Raw genomic sequence first — 22,989 nt, forward strand, 5'->3', positions numbered from 1 at the left:
GTCCGTCAACGGGGATGCCACGCGGGGATGCCACGCGGGGATGCGGTGTGAGGGACCTTGTTTTGTTTGTAGTACTCGGCCGCCAACCCAGGGCATGGGTTCATACCGCTGATCCAAGTCGGAACATGCCCCCCGGGGACCCCAGACGTCAAATGTCGGGGCGAAAGCGGAAGCTGTGCATCCCAGTGTGACCGTCCCAGCAGCACCACCAATGAGGACGGGAGCCGTGCCCGAAGCCAGCCCACTCGCGGCCGGCATCAATTTGGGGCGCGCGGGGTGAGGTGTGTTGGCTGCCGGGTTTTGATGATAAAAGATGGGGGTTCACGTTGGTCTGCAGCGGGTACTGTACATTCAGTACCGCAGTCACATACTGTGGCACGGTACGGGACATACCCGCTGCGGACCGCGAGTTGCACGCAACAGCAAGCGTCGGCTGATGCAAACACCCATGAACCGTTTTCTGCTGAGCAGTCACCCGCAGGACGCGACCCACATGGATGGCATCCTAGGCCCGTCTTGTACAGGCTCGCACAAGTGTGGCCGATGGATGGGAAGAGCGAGAGCGCTCAGCAAGCCGCCAGTGCCCTCGGTTTCCGAAAGGGGACCGCTGCATGCCGGCGGAAGCGCTGGAAAGCGAATAAAATATTATGATAAAAAATTTGAGGAGAACCTAAAGATAAGAAATATGACGAAAGGATAAGGTAGTGTCGGAATAAGAAAATGCAGACATCCGCTCGTATCCGTACTAGGTAGGCAGACAGCCGCGCTCTCTGGGAGCCAGAGTCCACTTGAGCCAGCCTCTTGGGACCAGTCAATACCATCCATCCACACATACACACGAAAGCACCCAACCATCTCCACCTGCCCGGTCTCAACTTGCTCCAAGCCTCAAAACGCAAGCAAGCAAACACCCGGAACCTCCCCACAAGGCGTCGTGCCAAGACCCATTCGAGCAAATGGATAGGCCAGCATCTACCGGCACCCTTGAACTGCCTCGCCGACGCTGGGCGGGTTTCAAATCTCCCTGCATGATCCCGCATACGACGACCGACGACTACGAAGGCCGGCAGCAAGAGAGTCCCAAAACCAACAACAAACGACACTGGGGAAATCACCCTTCCAGCGACTTCCCTCTGTGTAAGAAAGCGCCAACAAATGCCGGCCGCTGTGGGTCGATGTGGGCTACAATGATGGACTTGAGGCATCCACTCTGTACTCTCCGCTCCAGGGTTCTCCAGTCATCGTGGGTGTGTGGCCATAAAAAGGCTGCGAACTGGCAAGAGGCTGTCAAGAAAGATTGCTTATGCTGCTTCGGTGCTCAGGTCAATCTTGTGATAAGATGAACCTTAAGTCATAGCTGACGTGATCGGCGTCGTCTCTGTCAACCGACGGGCAACGGGATTGCACAAGACGCTTGTCAGGAAGTGGGATTTGATATCCATTCTCCTGGTGAGCCAGTCCCACAAATCCGCAACTCAGACACCACACCGTGTGCAACGTTAGCATTCGGCCACCAGGTCACAATCCATAGCCCTGCAGACGCGACCTAATCATTAGCGGTCAAGCGCCGAACGCTGCCTCAGTCGGTGGTGATAACGGTGAAGACAGTGGCTTGATCATGGCGTCCAGGGCCAGAGCGCTGGGAACTTGGCGTTGCAAGATATCCTAGAAGGCGAGCCCATAAGGGACCTGTATATGGGCGGGCCTCAGTGCCCGTTTCAGCGGTATCAAGGCAGGGTGCGCACCGCGCATTGTCAGTCCATGCTGCCGGGCCAGCCGATATCGTCGTGTTAGTGTTCGTTTTGGCGGGATACAAAACTGCCCACGGCCGGGAAGGGAGCTCGGAGCAGCATGAGAGAGCATGGTTTCTCCACGAAACAGAAGAACCAAAGTAGCTGACCCAGTTCAGTAGAGAACGGAAGCTCGCCGGAATCAAGATTGAAACCCGGTATTTTCTCACTTCCACACGTGGCGAGACACTTCCCAAGCGCTAGATTGGTGGCGCGGGTTCTCAGAATCGGCATCGTCCACCCCCTTGGTCATCGTGATGCCATACTCCAGCATGATTTTCTCGAGTCCGCCAAAGTATTTCTCGACCGGCGACGGCAGCACGTGCTGGGAGTAGAGCAGCTTGATGGCGCGTCGGTGTTGCCGCGGGAGCCTCTTCTCCTTGATCAAATACCGTTCCATGACGTGATGCGTCTCAAACGACCAGGCGTTGAGGCTGTAGGGTAGTAGGGCCGTCTCGTGATAGAGCTGGCGGCAGACGGGAGACAGCAGCGTCATGCCTCGGGTAGGCACAGGCTGCATGGATGTTACGCTTTGCCACGGGTTCTGATCTCGCTCGAGCACGCGGCACCAGAAGCCGCCCTCGGTCGTGTCGTAATATCGCTGGCCATTGCGAGTGCGTGCCTTGTGTTCCCATTTCTTGAAGCAAACGTGGATCTGGCCGACGTCGAGGACAAGTTCGTAGATGCGGTTGCGCAGCTCGGGCGGCAGGCGGAGGAGGGGCGAGAGTTGCTGGTTTCGTTCCCATCTAGAGGCAGGGCGAACATGAGCGACCTGGCAGCAAACGCACGCGAGTGCATCGGTGGCATCGCCGAGTGCAAGATGTCACGACTTACAGCTCGAGCTCGGGGCTGCCGTCCTTGGGGAACATCTTGTGGAGCCCATTGCGAATTTTCCGGCGGCGCTCTCTGTTCAATTGCATCTCTCGGGCTGCTGTCGTGGCGCCAACTGTTTTGGTGAAGCACGGCTCCGGTCGGACTGAGGTTGACTGTCTCGGCCGCGGGGAAGAATCCGATTGCCCTGCCGCGGTCCGGTCTTGGTTGGGTTCCCTTAGCGTCCACTGGCGTCTTACACCCTTGCCAGATTCTGCTTCGCCTCCTTGGGGGTCGTGACCCACCAAGTTAATTGATCAACTGCCTTTGTCGCTTCGCAGCTTATCGCGACTGGGCTCTTGACAGAAACTGTGAAATTCCTGTCGTGGCAACCCGGCGCGGGCTGCTCGTGTTCGAGCCCGTGGTTGGTGCGACTAGCTTTCCGAGGAGTCGGGGGCGTCTTTTTCCAGTTCATACCACCATAGCTTGGTTATCTTCGGCGGAATATATACATGTCTCGACCGAGACCTCTCTTAACAGCCTACTTTATTAGTTATCCTGCTGTGGGGCCTCATGCAAGGGCTTTGCGGGACCCGAGAATTGCTGACGAGCAACCCAAAAGTTCCTAACATGACTGAACGAGCCACTCAGCGCGAAAAGTGAAGGGCACCGCCTCGTTGCCACACCATGGCATCGGGCCCAAGTCCGTCCGGCCCTAACCTACCAGCTGCAATTGAGCGACACAGAGAGGGTGAGAAGCGGGACTCTTTAAATTGCCTCGGAATCGAACCCGGCGACGTCAGCCCAGAAAAACCATGGACGAGAAAAAGCGACCGCCGACCACCCGGTTCCTGCACACTCCGGTATTCCTCAAATGGACGTGTCTAAAGCCCAACTATCAAAATGCAGAACCTTTACGCAACGTCAACCGACTGGGAGACCTACCGGGATACTATCACGCGGCTGTATCTGGACGAGAAACGGCCACTTCAGGAGGTGATGGAGTACATGGCCTTGAATCACCAATTCCTTGCGACGTACGCATCCCCGACAATCCCCCGAGACGTCGGAAGAGGGCGGTGCTGACTTTGGCTTAGAGTCAAAATGTACCGGAGCAGAATTAGAAAATGGGGCCTTGACAAAAATAATAAAGCTGCTGAGGTGGCCTACATGGTTAGGATGAAGAAGCACCGCGACGCAGCCGGCAAAGCATCCTGCTTCTTTGTTCGCAACAGGCCCGTCGATTGGTAGGCTGATCTCAATCGTTGAATGGCTAGCCCAGATGAAGCTGACAAACACCCGAGGGATGATATCGAGCGTTATCTCTCCCGCAAGCCGGGATTTTGGGACAAAAATGGCAGCAAACTCGTCGATGATGCAGAGGTGGCTAGGCAGATTACCTGCAAGACGCCACCACCAGAGGACGCGCAAAAGATCCTTGAGGTGCCGCGAAAGCTTGATGCGACGCGAGAACTCCGCATCCACGAGGAGATTCTGCGCTCCTTCCGATCCTACATGGACGGCTCCTTTGAGAACGGGGTGTGGTCCCTCTTCCCCGGCCAGAGCCGATACTACGGCGCTGGCGGGGTGGAAGCCAACGCCCGTCTCAACCTATGGTACAACAAGTTGCGGAATGTCGCTGACTGGCCAGGTCGGGACGCAGACGTTGTGCGGATGGTCAACCGTCTCCTAGACCAGCTCCCGCAGCTCATCAAGGAGCAGGACTACACCGTTTTCCCCTCCCTCATGCGCTGTTTTTTTCACTTGTCAACTCGGAGACCGGCCGTGGGCCGCGAGGTCGTGCGGTTCGTCGCTAAATTGTGCAGCGTCATCTTGGGCGAGCACCACCCGATGTCTCTCGCCTGGTCTCAAATCAAGACCCTTACGATACAGGAGTACCTGCATGCCCTCCAAGGAACGGCCAAGGTCCGGTTTGATTATCTCGAGTCTCGGCTCGGCAACGGTATCCAGGACGAGAACACGATAAATGCGCTGCGCGAGTACCTCTTAGTCCTCCGGTTAAGAGGCCTTCCCGCGGTCTGCGAGATTGAACGCGTCACCGCCCAAGCATTGAAGCAGGTTAATCAAGCCGACAATCTGCTCTCCAACTCGGAATGCCGCCTGCTGCTCGGCACGGCGAGCTCGCTCATCACATGCCGCCGGTTTGAAGCCGCCGAGGAGATTCTGGATCGGGTTGGCGCGCATCTCCCAGCGTCCGCGGCCGACAGCCCCCGCTTACAAAGCATCCTCTCGACCTATCTTTTCATCATGGGCTTCTTGCGCTACGTTACCGGCAGATTGGACGAGGCAATAAATTACTTCTTGCAGACATACTACACGCTGGAGAAAGCAGCTGGCCCGCAGAGCTCTGTCGTCGCTGACATCCTGCTTGCTTTGATCGACTTTCCCGGGCTCCTTCAGAGACCTGAGGACGCCGAATATTGGCAGCGAAAGTTTTCACAGGTGCAGTCAGATATGCTAGCCAAGGCAGAAAAGGACACCGCGCACACCCCGTCAGAACTCGGCGAGCTCTGGGATGAGCCGCTTGATATGGATGTCAATACCTCTATGTGGTAAAAAGCGGGCAGGGTGGCGACGAAAGCGTTGACACGCTACTGGATTAAATCACCAGAGGACCACGCACGTTTCGTGTAACAACTGCGCCCCATCTACTGCGCAGTAAGGATACGTGTATCCGTGCTAACAGTCCGCTGCCGCAGCCTTGATAATCGGAACCTCGTGAATAGCTCAATAGCTTTTCAGTTTCTCTCCCTCGGACCGAGACCACCCAACCACAACTCCAAAGACAAAGCACTCAGTGTAGTGTGGATTGATGAACGCAGGATCCATAAGAATTTAGTCGAGAAGTGATTGGCTTGGTGCTGTCGAATCGGGGCGATTTGGCTTCGCTTCAACTTTCGGTTGGAGGAGAGTGACAAGAGGGCGCCGCCACCCTCAGTTATTAGCGCAACGTCGACCGAAAGGCCACTGGAGACCTGGCGCCCTTGGCGATGCGCCAAATGCGCCACACCATGCCGGAAGCGTTGGATTGGGCACCAACCGGCTTCACGGAACGTCAGCAGAGATGATGCAATGGTTAAAAGAGCACTATTACTCTTGAGGCTGGATTGGACATGGAGAGCATTCACAATCGCTCTGTTCCATTTCGGCTCCATTGATTATTGTGTTTGCGAAGTTCCACAGCCTTCGAGTCGCGATGCAACGCCCTGTAACCAGCGTGCTGGCCATTTTCTTCGTTCTTCTCTCGCACTGCTCCGCCGAGGGCTCGAACCCCATCTATGGCCATCTCGAAACTATCCAGCACAACCTTACGGCCCTTCACCAGATCCGGGCGCCGCCATGGGTATCGGCACCCAACATGCGAGGAACCAGCAGCATCCTCTATAGCTGTCTCCTGACCTTGTTCGCCTGTCTACACGGCCTTGCACCTCAACATCCCCAAGCGCGACGCCGGATATTTCGGCCTTCTCCGCAACAAGTGTACCTGGGTTTTCATCGCCCTTATTGCACCTGAACTCGTACTGTACTATGCTTGTTCGCAGTATCTTGAGGTGCGGGACCTAGCCAAGTACCTGCGCGAGAAGGAAGCTGAGCAATCGCGGCGACCCGCGAGTGCCAAATACGCTTGGGGAATATTACGACGAATGATGGGGTTAAAGCCTCGTCACGAACGTGATCCAGTTCCTCTGGGAGACCTAGAACGGGCAGAACAGGGCGAAGCCGAGCATGCTGATGTAAGTAATACCGTGCTTTCTGGGTAGGCCCTAATTGAATCTAACACACTGAATGAAGCAGTATGAGTTTGACCTCAAGTATGGCTTCTTCGTCGCTATGGGCGGCCTAGAAATATCATGTTCAGACCCAGAAGGAGACGACAAGCCCCGCGTGCGCCGGATCCTCTCGCCCAAAGGAGTAAAGGTGCTGGCAGCTGTCAAGCTCGAACCTCTCAGAATCCCGAAATCGCTCATCGAGGATCGGAGCAAGGCCGACACGATTCAAAAAAGCGCTAGTGCTCCTCCAAGTCAGCTGGATGGCGGTGCAGTGCATTGCCCGCAAAGTCTACGGGTTGCCCCTCACGCTGCTAGAACTGCACACCATGGTGCACGTTGCCTGTGCTATCATCATGTATGGATTTTGGTTAGAGGTATGAGACGCACCGGCGACTTGCTTCCAGCTTTAGGTCGCTGTATTCAGGGATCCGAAAAAGGAGCTAATTGCTAAAACTCTCTGAGTTTTCATCTAAAACAGAAGCCGCTTGACCTAAGAAGTCCCGAAATGCTTGACGACTCGCAATACCCTACTATCTGCATGGAATATCTCAACTCCGACCGTGAAACTTATTTCTATGCTCGGCGCGGCAACTTCCGAAATATTACCTTATCGCGCAATGTACCCGAGAAGATCAGACGGTATCTCGGTAATGACACATTGCCGCTTTTGTTAATGAACGCACTGCCGATCCTGTACGGCGGCATCCATCTGTCGGCGTGGAATTTCGAATTCCCCAGCACGGTAGAAGAGGTCATGTGGAAGACGGCTTCGGTGGCAATCGCTTCAGCCATACCTTTGTTGCTTGCGCTCATTTTCGTGGTTGCGAGTTGCTCGACAATGATGGGTCAACTTCCAGAACCCTGGGGCGGTAGGGCAGAGGATCTAATAGATGACACGCTCGTATTCATGTGGCTTGTTCCACTGCCCCTCGTATATATGGTTTCCCGGATTTTCATTGTCATCGAAGCTTTTATCAGTTTGCGAAGGGTACCGATTGGGGTCTACTGGACGCCGGCATGGATTCAAATGATACCCCATATATAAGTATGATTCAAGGTGGAGGAGGTATTGCTTTTGCGTGCATGGTCAGACTAGACTGCGCTTGGGGGGCTTGGTGCGGCGAAAGTTACTGTAATTACTAAGGCATCAGTCGAGCACATCGACCAAGGACCTCAATAATACTACCACCGACATCATAACACAGATAATTCAGGTGATTAACCTTGGTATGGGTACTGATCGAGAGTGAACGCGAATTCTCAAAGACCAACGAACTTTAGGTATCTTAGCTTACGTTACTGCACATGCAATAACGCAACCTGGGGCCCTTCTGCCTGGCCATAACTTATGCTCGTTGAAAGAGAATTGCCCCGTGCGGTTGCATTATATCTTCACAAGTGACCTAAGGTCGCACACAAGTTCGCTCGAGATCTCGACCTGGTGCCGCAAACGGATCATGTGGAGGAGAAACTGAAACTCACGGAGATCGGGAGTTGGCAGAGCGCCACCCCTGTCTAGCATCTGTCCAATGACTTCCGCTCATTGGCTGCTTGAACGATCAGGTGGAGAGATTGTAAGGACACCTTCCCCCACAGAGGGGGCCCTTGTCCATCCAGCTGCGGGGCAACTGACAAGGAACAGGGCCCAGCTGACCAAGGAACGGCGGGACAACGAGCACGGTGAAACGTGGGAGCGTTTAAACTGAGCCCTTTCAACAACAAACATTTCATCCCAAGCCCCCAGCTCTCCGTCGTCGATAGTCCTGGGGCTTCTCGGGTCTTCTGCAGCAGTGCCTTTGTCACCGCATCGTATTCTCCAACTGAGACTGCCGGGGAATTTTTTTGCAAAATGGCCGACCGTTACTCGTTCCCCAACAACCCGGCGACAAACCCAAAGGCTATTGTCACGGGCGGCAAGGGAAGCCACTACCGCTTCAGCATCCTGACAGATCGGCTCTTACGCTTTGAGTGGTCTGAAGATGGCGGGTTTGAGGACCGCGTATCTACCTTTGCCCTCTTCAGATGGTTTGACGCCCCACACTACCGTGTATTCGAGGACAAGGGCCACCTATATATTACTACCGACCACTTCCACCTCAGCTACGACAAGAAAAGGTTCTCGTCTACAGGACTTACTGTTAGAGTCGCCAATGATGTCTGGCAATACGACGGGAAGAGCTACGGCGATCTGGGCGGCACGGCCAGGACCCTCGACGGCGCCTTCGGCCGCGTCGACCTAGACCCGGGCGTCCTCTCCCGCAAGGCCTATGCTGTCCTCGACGACAGTAAGTCCATGTTGTTCGAGGATGGCTGGATCGCCACGCGCCGGCCAGGGCGCATTGACGGCTATCTGTTCGCCTACAACGGTGACCACAAAGCTGCCATCAGGGACTTCTACCGCGTTTCCGGAAACCAGCCCATCCTCCCCCGCTGGACCCTGGGGAACTGGTGGTCCCGATACCATGAGTACTCGGCCGCCGAGTACCTCGAGCTCATGGACCACTTTAAGCGCGAGGGAATCCCCCTCAGCGTCGGCGTCATCGACATGGACTGGCACCTAGTCCATATTCCGCCCGAGTACGGCTCTGGCTGGACGGGCTACACCTGGAATCGCGACTTGTTTCCGGACCCGGAGGGTTTCCTCGAGGAACTGCACCGCCGGAATCTCAAGGCCACCCTCAACGACCATCCGGCCGACGGCATCCGGGCATACGAGGACCTGTATGACGAGGTGGCCAAGGCCTTGGGCCACGACACGTCCCAAGAGGCGCCGATTCTTTTCGACTGCACTGACCGCAAGTTCCTCGACGCCTACTTCGACGTCCTGAAGACCAGCCTCGAAAAGCAGGGCGTTGATTTCTGGTGGATCGACTGGCAGCAGGGCACCGAGTCGAAAATCCCCGGCGTGGATCCGCTGTGGGTGCTCAACCACTACCATTATCTCACGAGCCGGCGGAATGTCAAGACCATAGAGCGGCCCATCACCTTCTCCAGATACGCCGGCGTCGGCTCGCACAGGTACCCGATCGGCTTCTCTGGTGACACGCAGATTACCTGGGAAGGGCTAGAATTCCAACCCGAGTTCACGGCGACCGCCTCCAACATTGGCTACGGCTGGTGGAGCCACGACATTGGCGGGCATTGGGGCGGCATTCGATCGAACGAGCTGCAAGTCCGCTGGGTACAGCTCGGCTGCTTCTCGCCGGTACTGCGGCTGCACTCGACCAAGAACCTGTGGAACTCCAAGGAGCCGTGGAACTTTGAAAACCGCACCTGCAAGATCGTCAAGGACTTCTTGATCCTCCGCCACCGCTTGATCCCCTTCCTGTTCACCATGAACATCCGGGCGAGCCAGGAGAACGAGCCGCTCGTCCAGCCCATGTACTGGAACCACAAGGACGAGGAGGCATACACGGTGCCCACGCAGTACTACTTCGGCCCGGACCTGATCGTGGCGCCCATCACGTCGCCGGACAGCAGCACCACCCTCATGGGCGGGGTCCGCGCCTGGCTGCCGGCGGGCCGCTTCGTCGACCTCTTTTACCCGCACCTCGTCTACGACGGGGGCCGGTACATGCGCCTTCACCGCGACCTCTCCCAGCTGCCCGTGCTCGCCAGGGAAGGGACCATCGTTCCCCTCGACAGCAAGCCGCGGCTCGAGAACGGCGCGCCCAGGCCCACCCGCATCACCATCCACCTGGTCGTCGGCGCCGACGGCGAGTTCGAGCTCATCGAGGAGCCCGAGACGGAGGGCGGCCCGTTCGTGCGGACGCGCATCACGTGGAGGCAGAAGGCGGGCGCGCTGACCATCGGGGCCGAGCAGAACGGCTCGTCCAAGTTCCGCATGTGGAGCGTCAAGCTGGTGGGGCACACGTCACCGTGCGCGCAGGCTCGCGCGGCCGCCGCCGGGTACCGCGTCACGCAAGAGGACGGCTGCACGACGGTGGCGCTGGGCGACGTTGGCGGCGCCACCGACTTCACCGTCTGGCTCGGCGAGGACCTGCAGCTCGACGTGGTCGACATCAACGCCCGCGTGTTTGACGTGCTGCACCGCTGCGAGATGTCCTACCCGGACAAGGACCCCGTGTGGGACGTCGTGGCCAAGTCGGGCGACGCCGTCTCGGCGCGCGTGGACAGGCTGCGCCAGATGAACGTCGACCCCGCGCTGAAGAACGCCATCATGGAGATCTGGGCCGCCGACGGGCGGTCGCCCGGCAGCGCCAAGGGCCATGAGATCTGGGCTGATGTCCTGAGGGAGGGAACCGAAGGCATTGAGGAGGGCACCGAGGGCTATGTCATTGTTTAAGCGATGTCTATATCTGATACATGCCGGATGGGAATCACTTGTCTTGTTTTCTGATTAATCTGGAGGAGTCTGCGCTGGTTTCATGGGATGGTTATGACTCGTGGATTGCATTCTGGTTTTTAGTGCGCAATACCATTAGTACTAGTACTACTACTTATATATATGACAGTACTTGATGAACTAGCACATAATTAGTCTGCACGCCGTGTCATGCACCGTCTTTCTTTTTCAGCGGCCCGTCCAGCAACCACTCTCCAATCAACTTGATCACCTTATCCCTCTTCATCCACGCATCCTCCAACAGCACCCGATCCTTCGTCAACCCTGCGATATTGTCCTGATCAAACCCGTGAATCGTATCCGGCACGAGCAACCACTTGTACCTCCGCCCATCGGGCGTCTCCTCTTCCCACGAGAACCTGTCGTCCCCCTCGGTAATCAGCTCCCCCTTGCCCGCCGTCCCTTCCTGCCCAATCACCTCCTCCAGGCCCGGCACTCGCCTCCCGGCAAGCTTGCACATCATCCGCTGGGCCTCGGGGGCCAGCAGGTCCATCTCGCACGCGATGGTGAAGATGTTGGGCGGCAGGGCGTCCGGGTCGGCGTAGAAGGGGCTCAGGAGGGGGTGGTCGCGACGCAGGCCGGGGGGCAGGTAGGCCCAGTTGAAGATGGGGTTCATGGCGAGGAGGAAGTCGCGCTCGCGGGCGCGGAAGCCGCCCAGCGCCGGCTTGTACCGCCGCGCCCGCGCCTTGCCCGCCTCGCCCGCCACAAAGTCCACCACCGGGTACAGCGGCACCGCTGCCGCCACCCGCCCCCGCACCCCGGCCCGCTGCGCCGCCGCCAGCGCCAGGTTCCCCCCCGCCGAAAACCCCCCCACCGCCACCCGCCGCGCGTCCACCGGCAGCGACGCGTCCGCCAGCACTAGCGGGATGAGCACTTCGAGCTCCTCGATCGCCCCCGGGAACGGCGACCCCGGTGCCTTGGAGTAGTTGAGCGCCACCACGAGGAAGTTGTGCGTGCGCGCGAACGCGCGGTTCCACGTGTCGTTATAGTGCGGCGTGCCCACCGTGAAGCCGCCGCCGTGGAGGGTCAGGAGTGTCGGGAGCTTTTTTCCGGAGGAGGAGGAGTAGGAAGGCGGGAAGAAGATGCTGGCGCACAGAAAAGTGTTGGTTAGTTAATCTGGAATAGTCACTAACTAGTCAGAGTCTCTCGACTGAACTCACCGGATGGGAAGGGATTTGAGCGCTGGGTAGGTCTTGACGAGGTCGGGCTCGTTGTCGGCAGGCCCCATGAAATACTTCTTTGATTCTTGGAAGAAGATAATCAGTCGTATCAACCTTGCCCACGCGTAGGCCAGGAAGCCCAATTTGATGCGCTGGCCGAGAGGGAGTCGTTTGACTACCATCCCCACGGCATCACCGCCACCGGCAGTGTCCAGGGCCGACGGCGCCGTCGTTGCGGCTACTATGTCTGCCATTCTGCTTCCTCTTATCGGGCGCTTTCCAGTTGTGAAAGACGAGGTTAATGAGCCTGAGGAGAGAAGAGTGAACCGGCCTTGCACGTGTTAAATAGTACGATGTAGTTGGCATGTGCCAGGGGCCTCGACTGATGCGGCTTCGATTTGACGCGCCATCACCATGATTCACGATTTTAGCGTCACCGGGCCGTGCGGGGGGCAAACCCCTAACGGAAGCTTAGCGGTTTCGAGGATACTGTTCCCGGGAAAATGAACCAGGGGTCGTGGCCCGCCGAGGCATCCCGTGTGTGCAGGGCCATGCTCGTATTTCCCCCGGCAGCGCCGTTAAGCGGGCAGGGCGCGGAGTTCAGGCTGGTGATTCATTATGGTTCTGTGGCAGGCCCGGCTATGACGGCAGCGGGCGGCCCCGTTTGGTGGAACCAATGCGCGTCGCCGTGTCCCGCCGTTTCACAGGCTGCAAGCAGGCAATCAGGTACTGTACAGTACTGTACTACGTGTACAAGAGCCCTCTGGAACAGGCAACTCTAGCGCGCGCCAGCAGTGGCCAGTGGCCGGAGACTGTGAGGTGGCGGTGATGTCATCGATGGGGGAACAACCACCACAATCTTGAATTGCTGCCGCAATCAATGTGTACTGCCACCTTCAGGTATCTGGGCACATCGTATAGTTGTTTACTTTTTCTTTTCCAAACTCGCTCTTCATCATCGAGGACACTCATTCCTCATTGCCACACATTGCCAAGTCTCTAGCTTCGTTACTGGACCCGTCTACCGTCTTCACTCTTCACCATGAATCGGCTCTCGGTGCTCGCCTCTGCATGCCGGGGCCCCTCCCGCGCGGCAGTCTCCCTACGGGCATCGGCGATAACCTCAGCACGCGCATACAACACATCGTCATCCCCCAAATCGGCCGAGGAGCCGAGCGCGACGAGCGGCGGATCGCGCAGCAAAGAGGCCGTCGAGACGGGCTCCAGCCCGACGGCCGGCGTGATACCGGATCCGCTGGCGGAGGGGGATATGCGCGGGCGGACCGGCGGCGGCAAACCGCTCGAGAGCTCGCGAAGCGCGCCGCCGCAGCCAAAGATCAGCAACTCCAGCGTCCCCGGCGAGCGCCCCAAGCTGACCGAGGAGCAAAAGGCCGAGGTGGACGCCCACAACCGCGATTTCGAGAGCAAGCACGGCAGGGCCGAGAAGGCCGACGACGACAAGGTGGATAAGGCATTCTGGAGCGGGAAGGGTTCGAGGTACAACAACGACTGATTGGGAGGTGCCATATGTATCATTTTTGTGAAAAATCGTTACTCTGGGCTGTGTGCCCTAATTAGTGTCATGAATCCCCTTTAGCTTGTCCGCCCGCACCTCCTCAGCAATTCCGTGGAGGGAGTGTGTGTTATTTCAACGGAGTGTTGTATTACCGATAGTTCTGTAATTGTGTGATATTTGGGAAATTGGCAGCATACAGACTGCTCCTAACCGACAGTCAGGTAGTTGTTTCATTCTGCTCTTCGGATATCCTGTTTCTAGGAAGCTCGGATTTTTAGCACTTCTTTCGTATGATTATAAACGCAAACCACCAGACCCTAGCCATCTCATTCCGACCTCTGTCCGGCGGGCATCACAACTCTCAGATTCTCAGTCACAGCTTTGGCTTGGGCAACATTCTCAAAAACGGAGACACACTCCTCCACCTGGCCGCGGTAATCCCAATCCTCAAATTCATAGCCATCTCCTACATCTGGGGTTCACAACCATCCAGGCCAAGGAACGTCAGGACAGGATCTAGGCTCTCTTGGGCACGATATGAGAAGAGAACCGTCGGAGGACACTGGTCGTCTACTTGTCCAACACGACAGTCACCAAACTAAAGGGCGCCCAGTTGCCCGGCTTCCCACGTTAAGGGAGAGCTCCCCACCTAGGCGGCCGACTGGACCGCCAAGAATGATCCCCTCGATTGGAGGCGTGTTTTTTCGGCAAAGGCAGCGATACACGGCCGCGAAGGAACGCGAGCAAAGGCGCTAACTGGCAAAATATGGGCTCCAAAGTGCCGGGTTGAGGATGCCCTTTATGAACAACTCGTACTGTCGCTGATGGGGATTAGGCTTGCGCGTGTTGAAACGGCCGGGCGGGATTTCAACGCGGCTCCCGGCTCGCCCGGTTAACCCTGCGGATGCTGAGATTAGCTGTTTGATGCAGCGATATGGCGAAGGAGAGCGGCGGCTTAGAGAGTGCCGCGCTTGACGACATCTGGTGAGTTCCTGTGGCGGACTTCGGCACTTGGTAAGCGAGTAGATGCCGAATGCCTCGCCAGACTTATTCATGGTATTGATGTTCTAATGGGAAAGCTACCTGCTCCTCCTGAATTTGAGAATGATTAGTACTGCGAGAAGAGAATCGTTGTCGGCGAAAGAATTGCAGTACTAGCCGGGAGTCATGTGCGCTTCCTCCTCAATGAAAAGATGGGTACTTGTACACCACCGAGGTATCCTGCTTTGGGCCCCGCCTTTCCCTATGGGTTGATGGACGGTGAGGGGGTTACGGATGGTACTTCATTCAGCGAGATCGAGCTCAGCTAGCCCTTTGCATTGCACCAGGGATAAAACACCCTGAGCGCCAGTCTGTATACTAGGTGCTACAAGTTGATCAAAGAGTCCGCTCTCGGTTATCAATGTTGTCGTACCCCAGTGGATCTAGTTAAGCGTCAATGAAAGTTCCATATACTTATATCAGTTTGACTCCTTGGCCATCCAAGGAAGAAATAAAGACGTTGGCACAGATATTAAAGTCACGACCCACTTCTTGCGATATGTCTCCAGTGCGGAAGTGACAATACCAGCTATAGCAAGGATCTTCTCTTCTTCGAATTTCCGCGCAACTAGCTGCAGACCGACCGGCGCGCCGTGATAGATCTCGGGATCATCTAATTAGAGTTATCATTAAACATACGTCAGAGTCCCTCTTAGCATGCGCATTATACGATTGGAAGAAGGAACTGGGAAGATACAGGCCTGCCAGTTTAGCATATCATCGGGGCTTAACGGCTCGTAAGAGTCGTCGACGAGGTCGATATGCTTGTCTGCCTTCGTGACCGGGATGACTGCCGCACTGTAGTTCATCAAGTTAATAGCCTCGGAATACGCTATCGGACACGTGATATTAGCACCATCTCTTCGGCTAGTCGGGGAGTTGGAGAGAGGGACACGGCAATCCCTGTGCGTACCAGTGTGATAATATTTCCCAGGAATTACTGCCGCGTGTGGTGCTACTGGCATGATAACTGCGTCCACAATTTGGCCATCCCCTGCGGCCGTCGAGTTCCAGTAATCCGAATAGGCGGACTCATACTCGAGACCCTCGAGGGTCAGGTCCTGGTACTCTAAAAGAGGGATGGGTGACTTCAGCTCGAACGTTTTCTGAAGATCCGGGATCAGAGGCTCTCCTGAGAGGCCTAGATGGTTGTGAATATCGTGGGCGCCGTCGGCCAGGAGGAACGAGATCTACGTTCGTAGATTTCCGGTGTTAGCTATGGACAGACGTCGGTCACTCGCAGGGCAAGGCCTGGAGATTGAGTTCCTGCTTACATGGACTCGCCTAGCAGTCGCATGCAGAGGCGGTTCCCAGTCAACGACCTAGTAAGTACCCGAGTAGTAATTAGTAAAAACTTCGATCATGGGGGTGGTTGTCGTCCTATTGCCTTATGTCCGGCCTGTCTCAACGCATCCACAACTTCATGTAAACCTCTCACAATGGGCGGGTGTGGGCCCACGGCGCGGTCAGACCTAAAGCGCGCCTGCGTCAGCCTTGTTTGTGTACTTCAGAGACTTCGGGTAGTTACGCATACCACAAGACGCCTAGTTTCAACGGCAGCTCCGAGGGCGTTGCAACTCCATCGCTGCTAGCGCGACGTCGGTACCTGTCGACAATCTCTTGACGAAACGGTATAGGTACCACGGCTGGATCTCGCTCCCATGGACGCGTGGAGAGGACGGATTCCAAAGCTAGTCCCAACCCCCCAAGTGAGGTACTGAGAAAGCCAACAGTTGAGCGGTATGTATTCTGGCCCGGGTTGGTGTTTGCCACGCCACGGTAAGATAAGCGCTCCGGGGTCGGCTTGAGGGAGAAGATGCCAGTGAACGCGGCCGGGATACGGACAGAGCCGCCAATATCAGTGCCGACGCCGAGAGTACTACCCCGAAGGGCTTGTAGAGCTCCCTCACCCCCGGATGAGCCGCCACAAGACAAATTCTGATTGTGGGGGTTTAGGGTCTGACCAATGATGTTGTTCTTGGTTTCTCCGAATAGTAGCGTCTGCGGCAGGCTTGTCTTGCAGAAGAGCACGGCGCCAAGGGAAAGAAGCTCAGTCGTGATTTGGCTTTCGACCTGGTGCACTTGACTCGGGTCCTTGATGCCCAGATTACTGCCGATCCATCCAACGTAGCCCATGGTAGTGTCAACGCCCTTGACGTGGAATTGATCCTTGAGGCTGATTGGGAGTCCATGAAGAGGCCCAACAGTCCCCCCGTTAGCTGCGTAGAAGGCGTCAAGTTCCCTGGCGCGCGCCAATGCTTGGTCGAAAAAGATTTCGTGGAGACAATTGTTCTAATCAGTTAGGGCAGACACGCGTTAGGAGGGTTACTAGAAAGTAAGGTGGAGGTACTAGGTACATAGACTTACGATCTGATGGGCAACGGCGGCGGTTCTGCAAAACGCAGTCGTGACTTGTACGGCACTAAGCTTTCCCTCCTTTATCGCGTGGACTAGATCGACGCTCTCCATTGCTGTAATCGATATGTCATCAGCTGTGAGGAATTGCTGAATGAATTGTCCTGTGAGATCGCGCTGATGCTTGGCTTTGGCAAGTTCTGCCGGAGTCAGTCTCCATGCCTCGGGGATTTTGTCGAGCGTGCTTGCGCGCTTCGCAGCGGCGAGGTCTTCCCACGATGCAGTTTTCGGCCTCCTCATCTTGACAAACGGTGCTCACAGCGCCCGAAACAGAAAAACAGAGGAATCGAGTGGGTGTGCTATGAAGTTGTGTCGACATGCCTTCCCCGCTTTCGAGCTACCGTGCCACAGAACCATTCAATCGTGACAAACGTGACGGACATGGCACAGTGCCCAAATACTGTGCCACCCATTCAGGAGCCATATACTACTACATTTGCGCAGGTCAGAAGATAATGTTAGAACCTTGGAATGGTGGGAGATCGGTAATCTTAGAACCATCTTGCATCTAGGCGGTGTGAGACGGAGAGAAGCCAACTTCTGCGCCTTCTCGATGTCACGCTGGGACGCGCCCGAGCCGTAGATCCCCCGAATGTCTCGTGGCTGAGGTCCTGTCACCCTCAAAGGTAGCACGCCCGAGGCCAAGTATGCCCGCATTAATCTCGGACACTGGGCCTAGAGGGGCTTGCTTAACAGCGATACCTATTGTGTTTTCACCCCGCGTACTCCCGCTCATCGGACAAAGTTTTTGTAAAAATGCGCACCCCAAGTACATCGGCAACACCAGGGCGCTAGGATCTCGAATCGTCGCTGCTATCGTTGAAAATCGCTTTCTCCTTCATCGTCCTCGTTGACTAGATCGGTGTTGGGAAGAATACACAACGCCGGCTTTGGGTACCGCAGGAGTGATGCTGGCACTTCGAAGGTCTTGATCTTGTTTCTTTGCATCATAGACACCGTTTCGCTCTACACTGACACCATGTTGATCGGATAATTCATATCCAAGGCCCCAAGCCGATAGCAAAAAATATTGAACTATGCTCAGACAGTCTACTGAACATTAAACCCATCAGTTCAATGTGGTTCATCATAGGTGGTGCAGTTAAATTTTTAGGTATAATTAGCATCTAGACCTAATTGGAGGGGCTCGCCGAGTGGTGAGAGAGATCTGATAGGGCAAACACGTAGCCTAGCTTTATCATTTATGAGACTTTGGTTCATATATTTTCGAACGTGGGTATGATTTGGCCATCACCAACCACCAATCGCGCCCATGAGAGCCTTAGTACTGCAGGCAAGCAACCTGAGGTCAAGTTTCGCTTCTCTACGACCGATTCAGGTCCCGTACCCGCTAGGATCCCGGGTATGTTGATTGAAAGTCTAGCTCATGCAATACAACCTTGGCAGACTCTCGGGCGGAGAGAACTAACAGTATTGGGATTGGCAGCCTGAAAATTGCTAGAGCCTACACAAGCTAGCTGCAGCCTGCGCCACCCTATATCTTGGACCGCTCCCACTCTGTTTCATACCCAAGGTTGGTAGTGAGTAGCCCCTCCTCGGCAACCATCATCCAAACGACAGCTATGGTGCATCAAGCCCTTCTCAGCGAAGACAGTAGATGCTATTATGGCACAGCAAGCGACCTTTTCGAACAGGGCGATCACGATCATGAACGAACTGGGAGTAGTGACGGGCATGTGCCGGTATCCGAGCCAGGGCCCCGAAATAGTCACCGCACTCGTTTCTCGGCCTGGCGCCTCGAGTGCCTTGCTCTATTTGTTTTCATCGTGTCGATGACGGCGGCGGCGGCAGTATTGGCAATGCATGACGAGAAACCCCTGAGTGAATGGAAGTTTGCTGCTTCTATCAACACGGTTATTTCGGTATTGGGCGTAGTATCCAGAGCCGCCTTGGTCTTTGCTGTCAGCTCGTCTCTGGGGCAGCACAAGTGGAATTGGTTCCGGGAGAGACACGACGAGCTGCGCGTATTTGTCAAGTTCGACGAGGCAAGTCGAGGTTTGTTGGGGAGTTTGAACTTGCATTTGTGGTCCAGGGTCAGGTAAGAGGCCTGTTCTGCCTTCACTGCCAGTCTGTGGACTAAGCTCCCGCTTTCCAGGAGCTGGGCAAGCCTTGGAGCGTTTGTCATCATCATATCCGTCCTAATCGATCCATTCCTCCAAGCGGCAGTCTCGCTTGAAGGCCCTGCCACTTCGCAAGTACCTATAGGAACCGACCAGTATCACCCTGTTAATGTGCGCAAAGTTATAAAGCAGACTTACACCAGTTACGATGTATCCTATGGGCATATCCGACAGTTTGACGGCGAGTTCCGTTTGCCCTACACCGACGTCCTACTCACTACGTTCGTCAACACCGACTACTCCAAGTCGGTAACGTTCCAGGGTGACAATACTACCTTTACTACCTTCCTCATCATGCACGCCTCACGAGACTTTCTCAACGGCAGCGTTCTTTGGGAAAACTCCTGGCCAACCGCTACCGAGTGTGGGTTCTACTTCTGTGCTAAGGCGTATGAGTCGTCCGCCACCAACGGCGTCCTCACCGAGAGAGAACTCGGCACCTGGGCTGTCCGCGAACCGCGTTCCTGGTCGGCGCCAGACGTCTATCAGACGGAAGAATGGCGGACACGGCCCGAACGCCAACAACGCTGGAACGGGGAGCACCCAACCATGGATCACACCGAAGAGCGCCTATTCCGGAGCGACCTGCAGCTCATCATCCCCCCGGAGACCTGGACCACCCCTGACACTGGCAGCCACGTGAAGAACCGGTTTAATATTACTCAAACCACCGTCATGGGCCCCCAGATCGCCATCAACGATCTCTTCATCGGCGCCGGCCCCGTCCGCAGCGTCGAGGAGCACGAGATGGTCCACCGCGATTTTGTCGTCTACCCTATCGTTGATCCGGCCGCCAGCAGGCCCATTGCCAATATTTGTGGAACGCAATCGGCAACCTGACAGCCGCCTTTGACAGGGTTGCGCAGTGGCTGACGCTGGAGATACGAGACTCCTCGGCCGACGACTGGAGCTCAAACCATGGTGAACACGGCATTGCATTCAGCAAGGAGCTGCAGATCCGCGTGCGTTGGGGATTCTTCTCAGTGATCGTGGCTACGGTGGCGCTCGGGTGGGGGTATGTGATCGGGGTGTTGGTTAACACACACCGTCTGGGGCTGCCGGCGTGGAAGACGAGCGTATATTCGACGCTGGCGTTTGCGCCGGATGGTGCTGTGCGGGCGCTGCTGCGGGATGCGTATAAGAGAGAAGGTGAAAGGCGATCAGGGGCGGTAAGGAAGGTGAGGGAGAAGTTGAGGATGGAGTTGCAGGAGACGGAGGGTGGCTTCATATTCTAGCAGAGGTAGTACCTCTGCCAGAGTTCTCCCTGGCAAAAGCAGTAATAACCTGATACCTTAACCTTATTCTTCTGGTAAGATAACAGAAGTTCTTCATTTCTGGTGATGCATCTTTACTGCGGTTCCGATTGAAAGGCGAAAAACTGAAAGTAAAGCAGCTGAGCAACTTTGATGACAAACCAAACAATGAACACAACTGCACCTACCCCTACATACGCATTCTGAACCGTTTATGGACAACACCCGGGCAACCGATCAAGCTAGGGTCTCCTGGGTTGATCTGCCAATTCTCACGACTCTCCGAAAGCTTCAGCTTTTTCTGTGTCGCCTCAGACTTCACGCTTACATTCAAACAACAACTTCCGTGAGCTCCTGCAAAGTTGCTTTGTAGAAGTCAATCAAGCACCGTTCTTATCGACCGAGCCTCCCGCCACGCCCGCCTTGGCTATGGCAGCGCGACAGAGTCTATTACTACTGCAGGCATTGCAAGGAGTGAAGGAGGGAAGGGAGCGCCTTCTGCGACGCGCTCTAGGAGTCTTTTGTTCTAGAGATTGGTTGAAGCACTAGTGTGAGTACTAGTTCCTAGTTTAGCATGATACTAAAAGGCTTTCCCATTCACAGACACAATTCCAGCGCCTTACGGTTAGTAAACCGCACTAGACAGCATCAATGGCCGAAGGTAGGTATAAGCCCTATGAGAAATGCTGTTCGATTAGGTAGGTACCGCGACACTACTAGGCAGGATCATGATTGATTATGGGGCCAATTCCATCGATACTACCGATTGCCTGAGCGGTTAAGCCGAGGATCAGGGCAACATATCGGATGGATTCCAAGATGCCATGTTGGCTAGTTACTAACAGATCTCGCCAGTTCAGGAGGCATACAGGCACAGAGGGGACTTAGGCTGAGAGCCGGAGGTATTTCGGCATCGCACCAAAGTATGCAAAACGGGCCGTGTCGGAATCTACAACGAAAGGGAGATGGCCAGGGGCAGGGTTTTATGGGGACCACGTTGAAGCGAACGGTAGATTTCATTAGAATTTGGAAGAATGACAGACTACTAGTAGCCAAAGAACCCCCCAGAAACAACCGCAGAAACAAAAAATGAAAGGATAAACCGGACGAGGTTTGTTGTTTGCGCGCCGCTTAGACAGAAGTTCAAGTCCTTGCCCCAACTCTGCGCCTCAGATCTGTTTGCAACAAGACTCAACATCCGATCACCCGAAAAAAGGTGCGCTCTGTCCTTGTTTTTCTCGCCACAACAATCCCGTAGAAACCTTTAGCGACTTGACATGGTGCGTAGGCTTCCGTGCTCACGAGTTACAGCAGAGAGCCTTGCGGGCGTCGACTCGATGGTGACTGCTCTTAAGGGACGATGCAGCAGCACTTCTTGCTGGGCCAGCCGCAGCCCTCGCCCGTCATGTGGGAGAAGCCGCGGTCGTCGCAGTAGTCCTCGCACTTTCCGCCCCAGGTGGTGGAGCAGGAGCTGGGGTGGAAGCAGTTGTCGGCAGCGATGGCCGCATCGTCACGAGCGGCCTGCTCGCCAGGGGCGGCCAGGACGGCAGCGATGGAGGTGATGAAGAAGAGGACGGCGGTCTTCATTTTGAGAGTGTGTTGATGTGTTGGTGTTTTGGTTTGAATGATTGATGTTGTGATGGGCTTGTAGAGTCGAAGATGTTGCGATGGAGGAAAGAAATCACGCCAGAGGACCGGACAAACGGGGTATATTTATACTTTTTCTTCTTCTCGTCTTCGACGCAGTTCTTCTTGGATGGACTTGGTTGTTCGTTCTGTTGGTCTCGTCCGGAGGAATTAGAACACCGACTTACAACAACATAGACATGAAGAAACAACTATTCACAAAGTCAGAGGTCGTAGGATGTGTCACGATAACACTCAAAGTGTAGATCATTGCCGCCTCGCTGAAAGCTGGTGTCGAATGGCGTTACAGGAAGCCTAGTCTCGCCAGGCGGCGATGCTACTTTATCACGATTTGATCGACAAGCCTTAGCGGCTCAGCTCTCCGTAATTCTGGATTGCTTACTGTGTGTTGTTGTGGCGAGCTCCTCCACACCTGCCTGATGTTTACCCAGCACGGTGCTCTTCCAGGACGCATCGTAATTAAATGGCAACACCACGCCACCGCTCCACAGTCGTCATGACAGAACTTGTCTATTATTCTTGAAGAGGCACGGATATCGGAATTTCGGGTTTCGTCATTGATGTGGTTGGCCGTAAGACTGGAAAAACCGGAGGAATTCAGGGGCATCTGAAGGGCGAAGATCGACAAGCAGACCCAGTGTTCCGCCAGGGCTCAGGGGTATCTCACAATGGTTCTTGGCACCCAACTGTCCGGCATAGGGGACTGGGCAACCGAGTGTAGGCGCTGGGCACCGGGGCTCGTGTCCCGCGAAAACGTTACTGGTTCAGCCCTCGCCTGCAGGCTTGACGAGTAGTAGCAGCCCCGCATTGAGACGATCATCTACCGTTCGAGGAGTGCAGGGCAGAAACGGGCGGCACCACAGTACCGAAAGCCTACATTTGGGATAGCCGTCGTAGTGTACTGTACGTGTAGACCCGGATTAGCCCCACTCTTTCAGCTCCATCACACCGACCTCTGCGCGACACAACTGCATGACAAATGACGCCTGTGGCTGCTTGGTTAGAATTGCCACCTTTGGATGGGGAGAACCTGAGAATACACAATCATGAGAACAATCG

General features: G+C 55.6%; 9 protein-coding genes across 9 annotated transcripts; 5 read left to right on the plus strand and 4 right to left on the minus strand.

Moving 5' to 3' along the window:
- Window positions 1–1,956: 1,956 nt before the first annotated feature.
- On the minus strand, window positions 1,957–2,710 carry MFIFM68171_08735 (F-box domain-containing protein; the record flags this gene model as incomplete). The annotated part of the gene is made up of 2 exons (XM_071064154.1): window positions 1,957–2,536; window positions 2,625–2,710. The coding sequence occupies 2 exons, from the start codon at window positions 2,708–2,710 to the stop codon at window positions 1,957–1,959; spliced, it is 666 nt and encodes a 221-aa protein (XP_070920255.1).
- A 793-nt stretch (window positions 2,711–3,503) lies between these two features.
- MFIFM68171_08736 (Clr5 domain-containing protein) lies at window positions 3,504–5,177 on the plus strand (the record flags this gene model as incomplete). Its single annotated transcript, XM_071064155.1, has 3 exons — window positions 3,504–3,637; window positions 3,698–3,847; window positions 3,905–5,177. The coding sequence occupies 3 exons, from the start codon at window positions 3,504–3,506 to the stop codon at window positions 5,175–5,177; spliced, it is 1,557 nt and encodes a 518-aa protein (XP_070920256.1).
- A 640-nt stretch (window positions 5,178–5,817) lies between these two features.
- Window positions 5,818–7,436, plus strand: MFIFM68171_08737 (uncharacterized protein; the record flags this gene model as incomplete). The annotated part of the gene is made up of 5 exons (XM_071064156.1): window positions 5,818–5,964; window positions 6,164–6,355; window positions 6,417–6,533; window positions 6,664–6,765; window positions 6,870–7,436. The coding sequence occupies 5 exons, from the start codon at window positions 5,818–5,820 to the stop codon at window positions 7,434–7,436; spliced, it is 1,125 nt and encodes a 374-aa protein (XP_070920257.1).
- An 804-nt stretch (window positions 7,437–8,240) lies between these two features.
- On the plus strand, window positions 8,241–10,697 carry MFIFM68171_08738 (alpha-glucosidase; the record flags this gene model as incomplete). Its single annotated transcript, XM_071064157.1, has 1 exon — window positions 8,241–10,697. One exon carries the CDS (start codon window positions 8,241–8,243, stop codon window positions 10,695–10,697), a length of 2,457 nt encoding a protein of 818 aa, XP_070920258.1.
- Window positions 10,698–10,905: 208 nt separating this feature from the next.
- On the minus strand, window positions 10,906–12,171 carry MFIFM68171_08739 (Alpha/beta hydrolase fold-3 domain-containing protein; the record flags this gene model as incomplete). Its single annotated transcript, XM_071064158.1, has 2 exons — window positions 10,906–11,842; window positions 11,918–12,171. 2 exons carry the CDS (start codon window positions 12,169–12,171, stop codon window positions 10,906–10,908), a joined length of 1,191 nt encoding a protein of 396 aa, XP_070920259.1.
- A 788-nt stretch (window positions 12,172–12,959) lies between these two features.
- MFIFM68171_08740 (uncharacterized protein) lies at window positions 12,960–13,430 on the plus strand (the record flags this gene model as incomplete). Its single annotated transcript, XM_071064159.1, has 1 exon — window positions 12,960–13,430. One exon carries the CDS (start codon window positions 12,960–12,962, stop codon window positions 13,428–13,430), a length of 471 nt encoding a protein of 156 aa, XP_070920260.1.
- Window positions 13,431–14,893: 1,463 nt separating this feature from the next.
- On the minus strand, window positions 14,894–17,129 carry MFIFM68171_08741 (amidase; the record flags this gene model as incomplete). Its single annotated transcript, XM_071064160.1, has 7 exons — window positions 14,894–15,087; window positions 15,172–15,306; window positions 15,388–15,664; window positions 15,749–15,796; window positions 15,862–15,946; window positions 16,009–16,766; window positions 16,842–17,129. 7 exons carry the CDS (start codon window positions 17,127–17,129, stop codon window positions 14,894–14,896), a joined length of 1,785 nt encoding a protein of 594 aa, XP_070920261.1.
- Window positions 17,130–18,709: 1,580 nt separating this feature from the next.
- On the plus strand, window positions 18,710–20,265 carry MFIFM68171_08742 (uncharacterized protein; the record flags this gene model as incomplete). Its single annotated transcript, XM_071064161.1, has 3 exons — window positions 18,710–18,948; window positions 19,006–19,780; window positions 19,828–20,265. 3 exons carry the CDS (start codon window positions 18,710–18,712, stop codon window positions 20,263–20,265), a joined length of 1,452 nt encoding a protein of 483 aa, XP_070920262.1.
- Window positions 20,266–21,633: 1,368 nt separating this feature from the next.
- On the minus strand, window positions 21,634–21,870 carry MFIFM68171_08743 (uncharacterized protein; the record flags this gene model as incomplete). Its single annotated transcript, XM_071064162.1, has 1 exon — window positions 21,634–21,870. One exon carries the CDS (start codon window positions 21,868–21,870, stop codon window positions 21,634–21,636), a length of 237 nt encoding a protein of 78 aa, XP_070920263.1.
- Window positions 21,871–22,989: the final 1,119 nt, after the last annotated feature.

This window comes from Madurella fahalii, assembly GCF_045866475.1.
Source record: "Madurella fahalii IFM 68171 DNA, scaffold_5, whole genome shotgun sequence".
NCBI classification, from domain to species: domain Eukaryota; kingdom Fungi; phylum Ascomycota; class Sordariomycetes; order Sordariales; genus Madurella; species Madurella fahalii.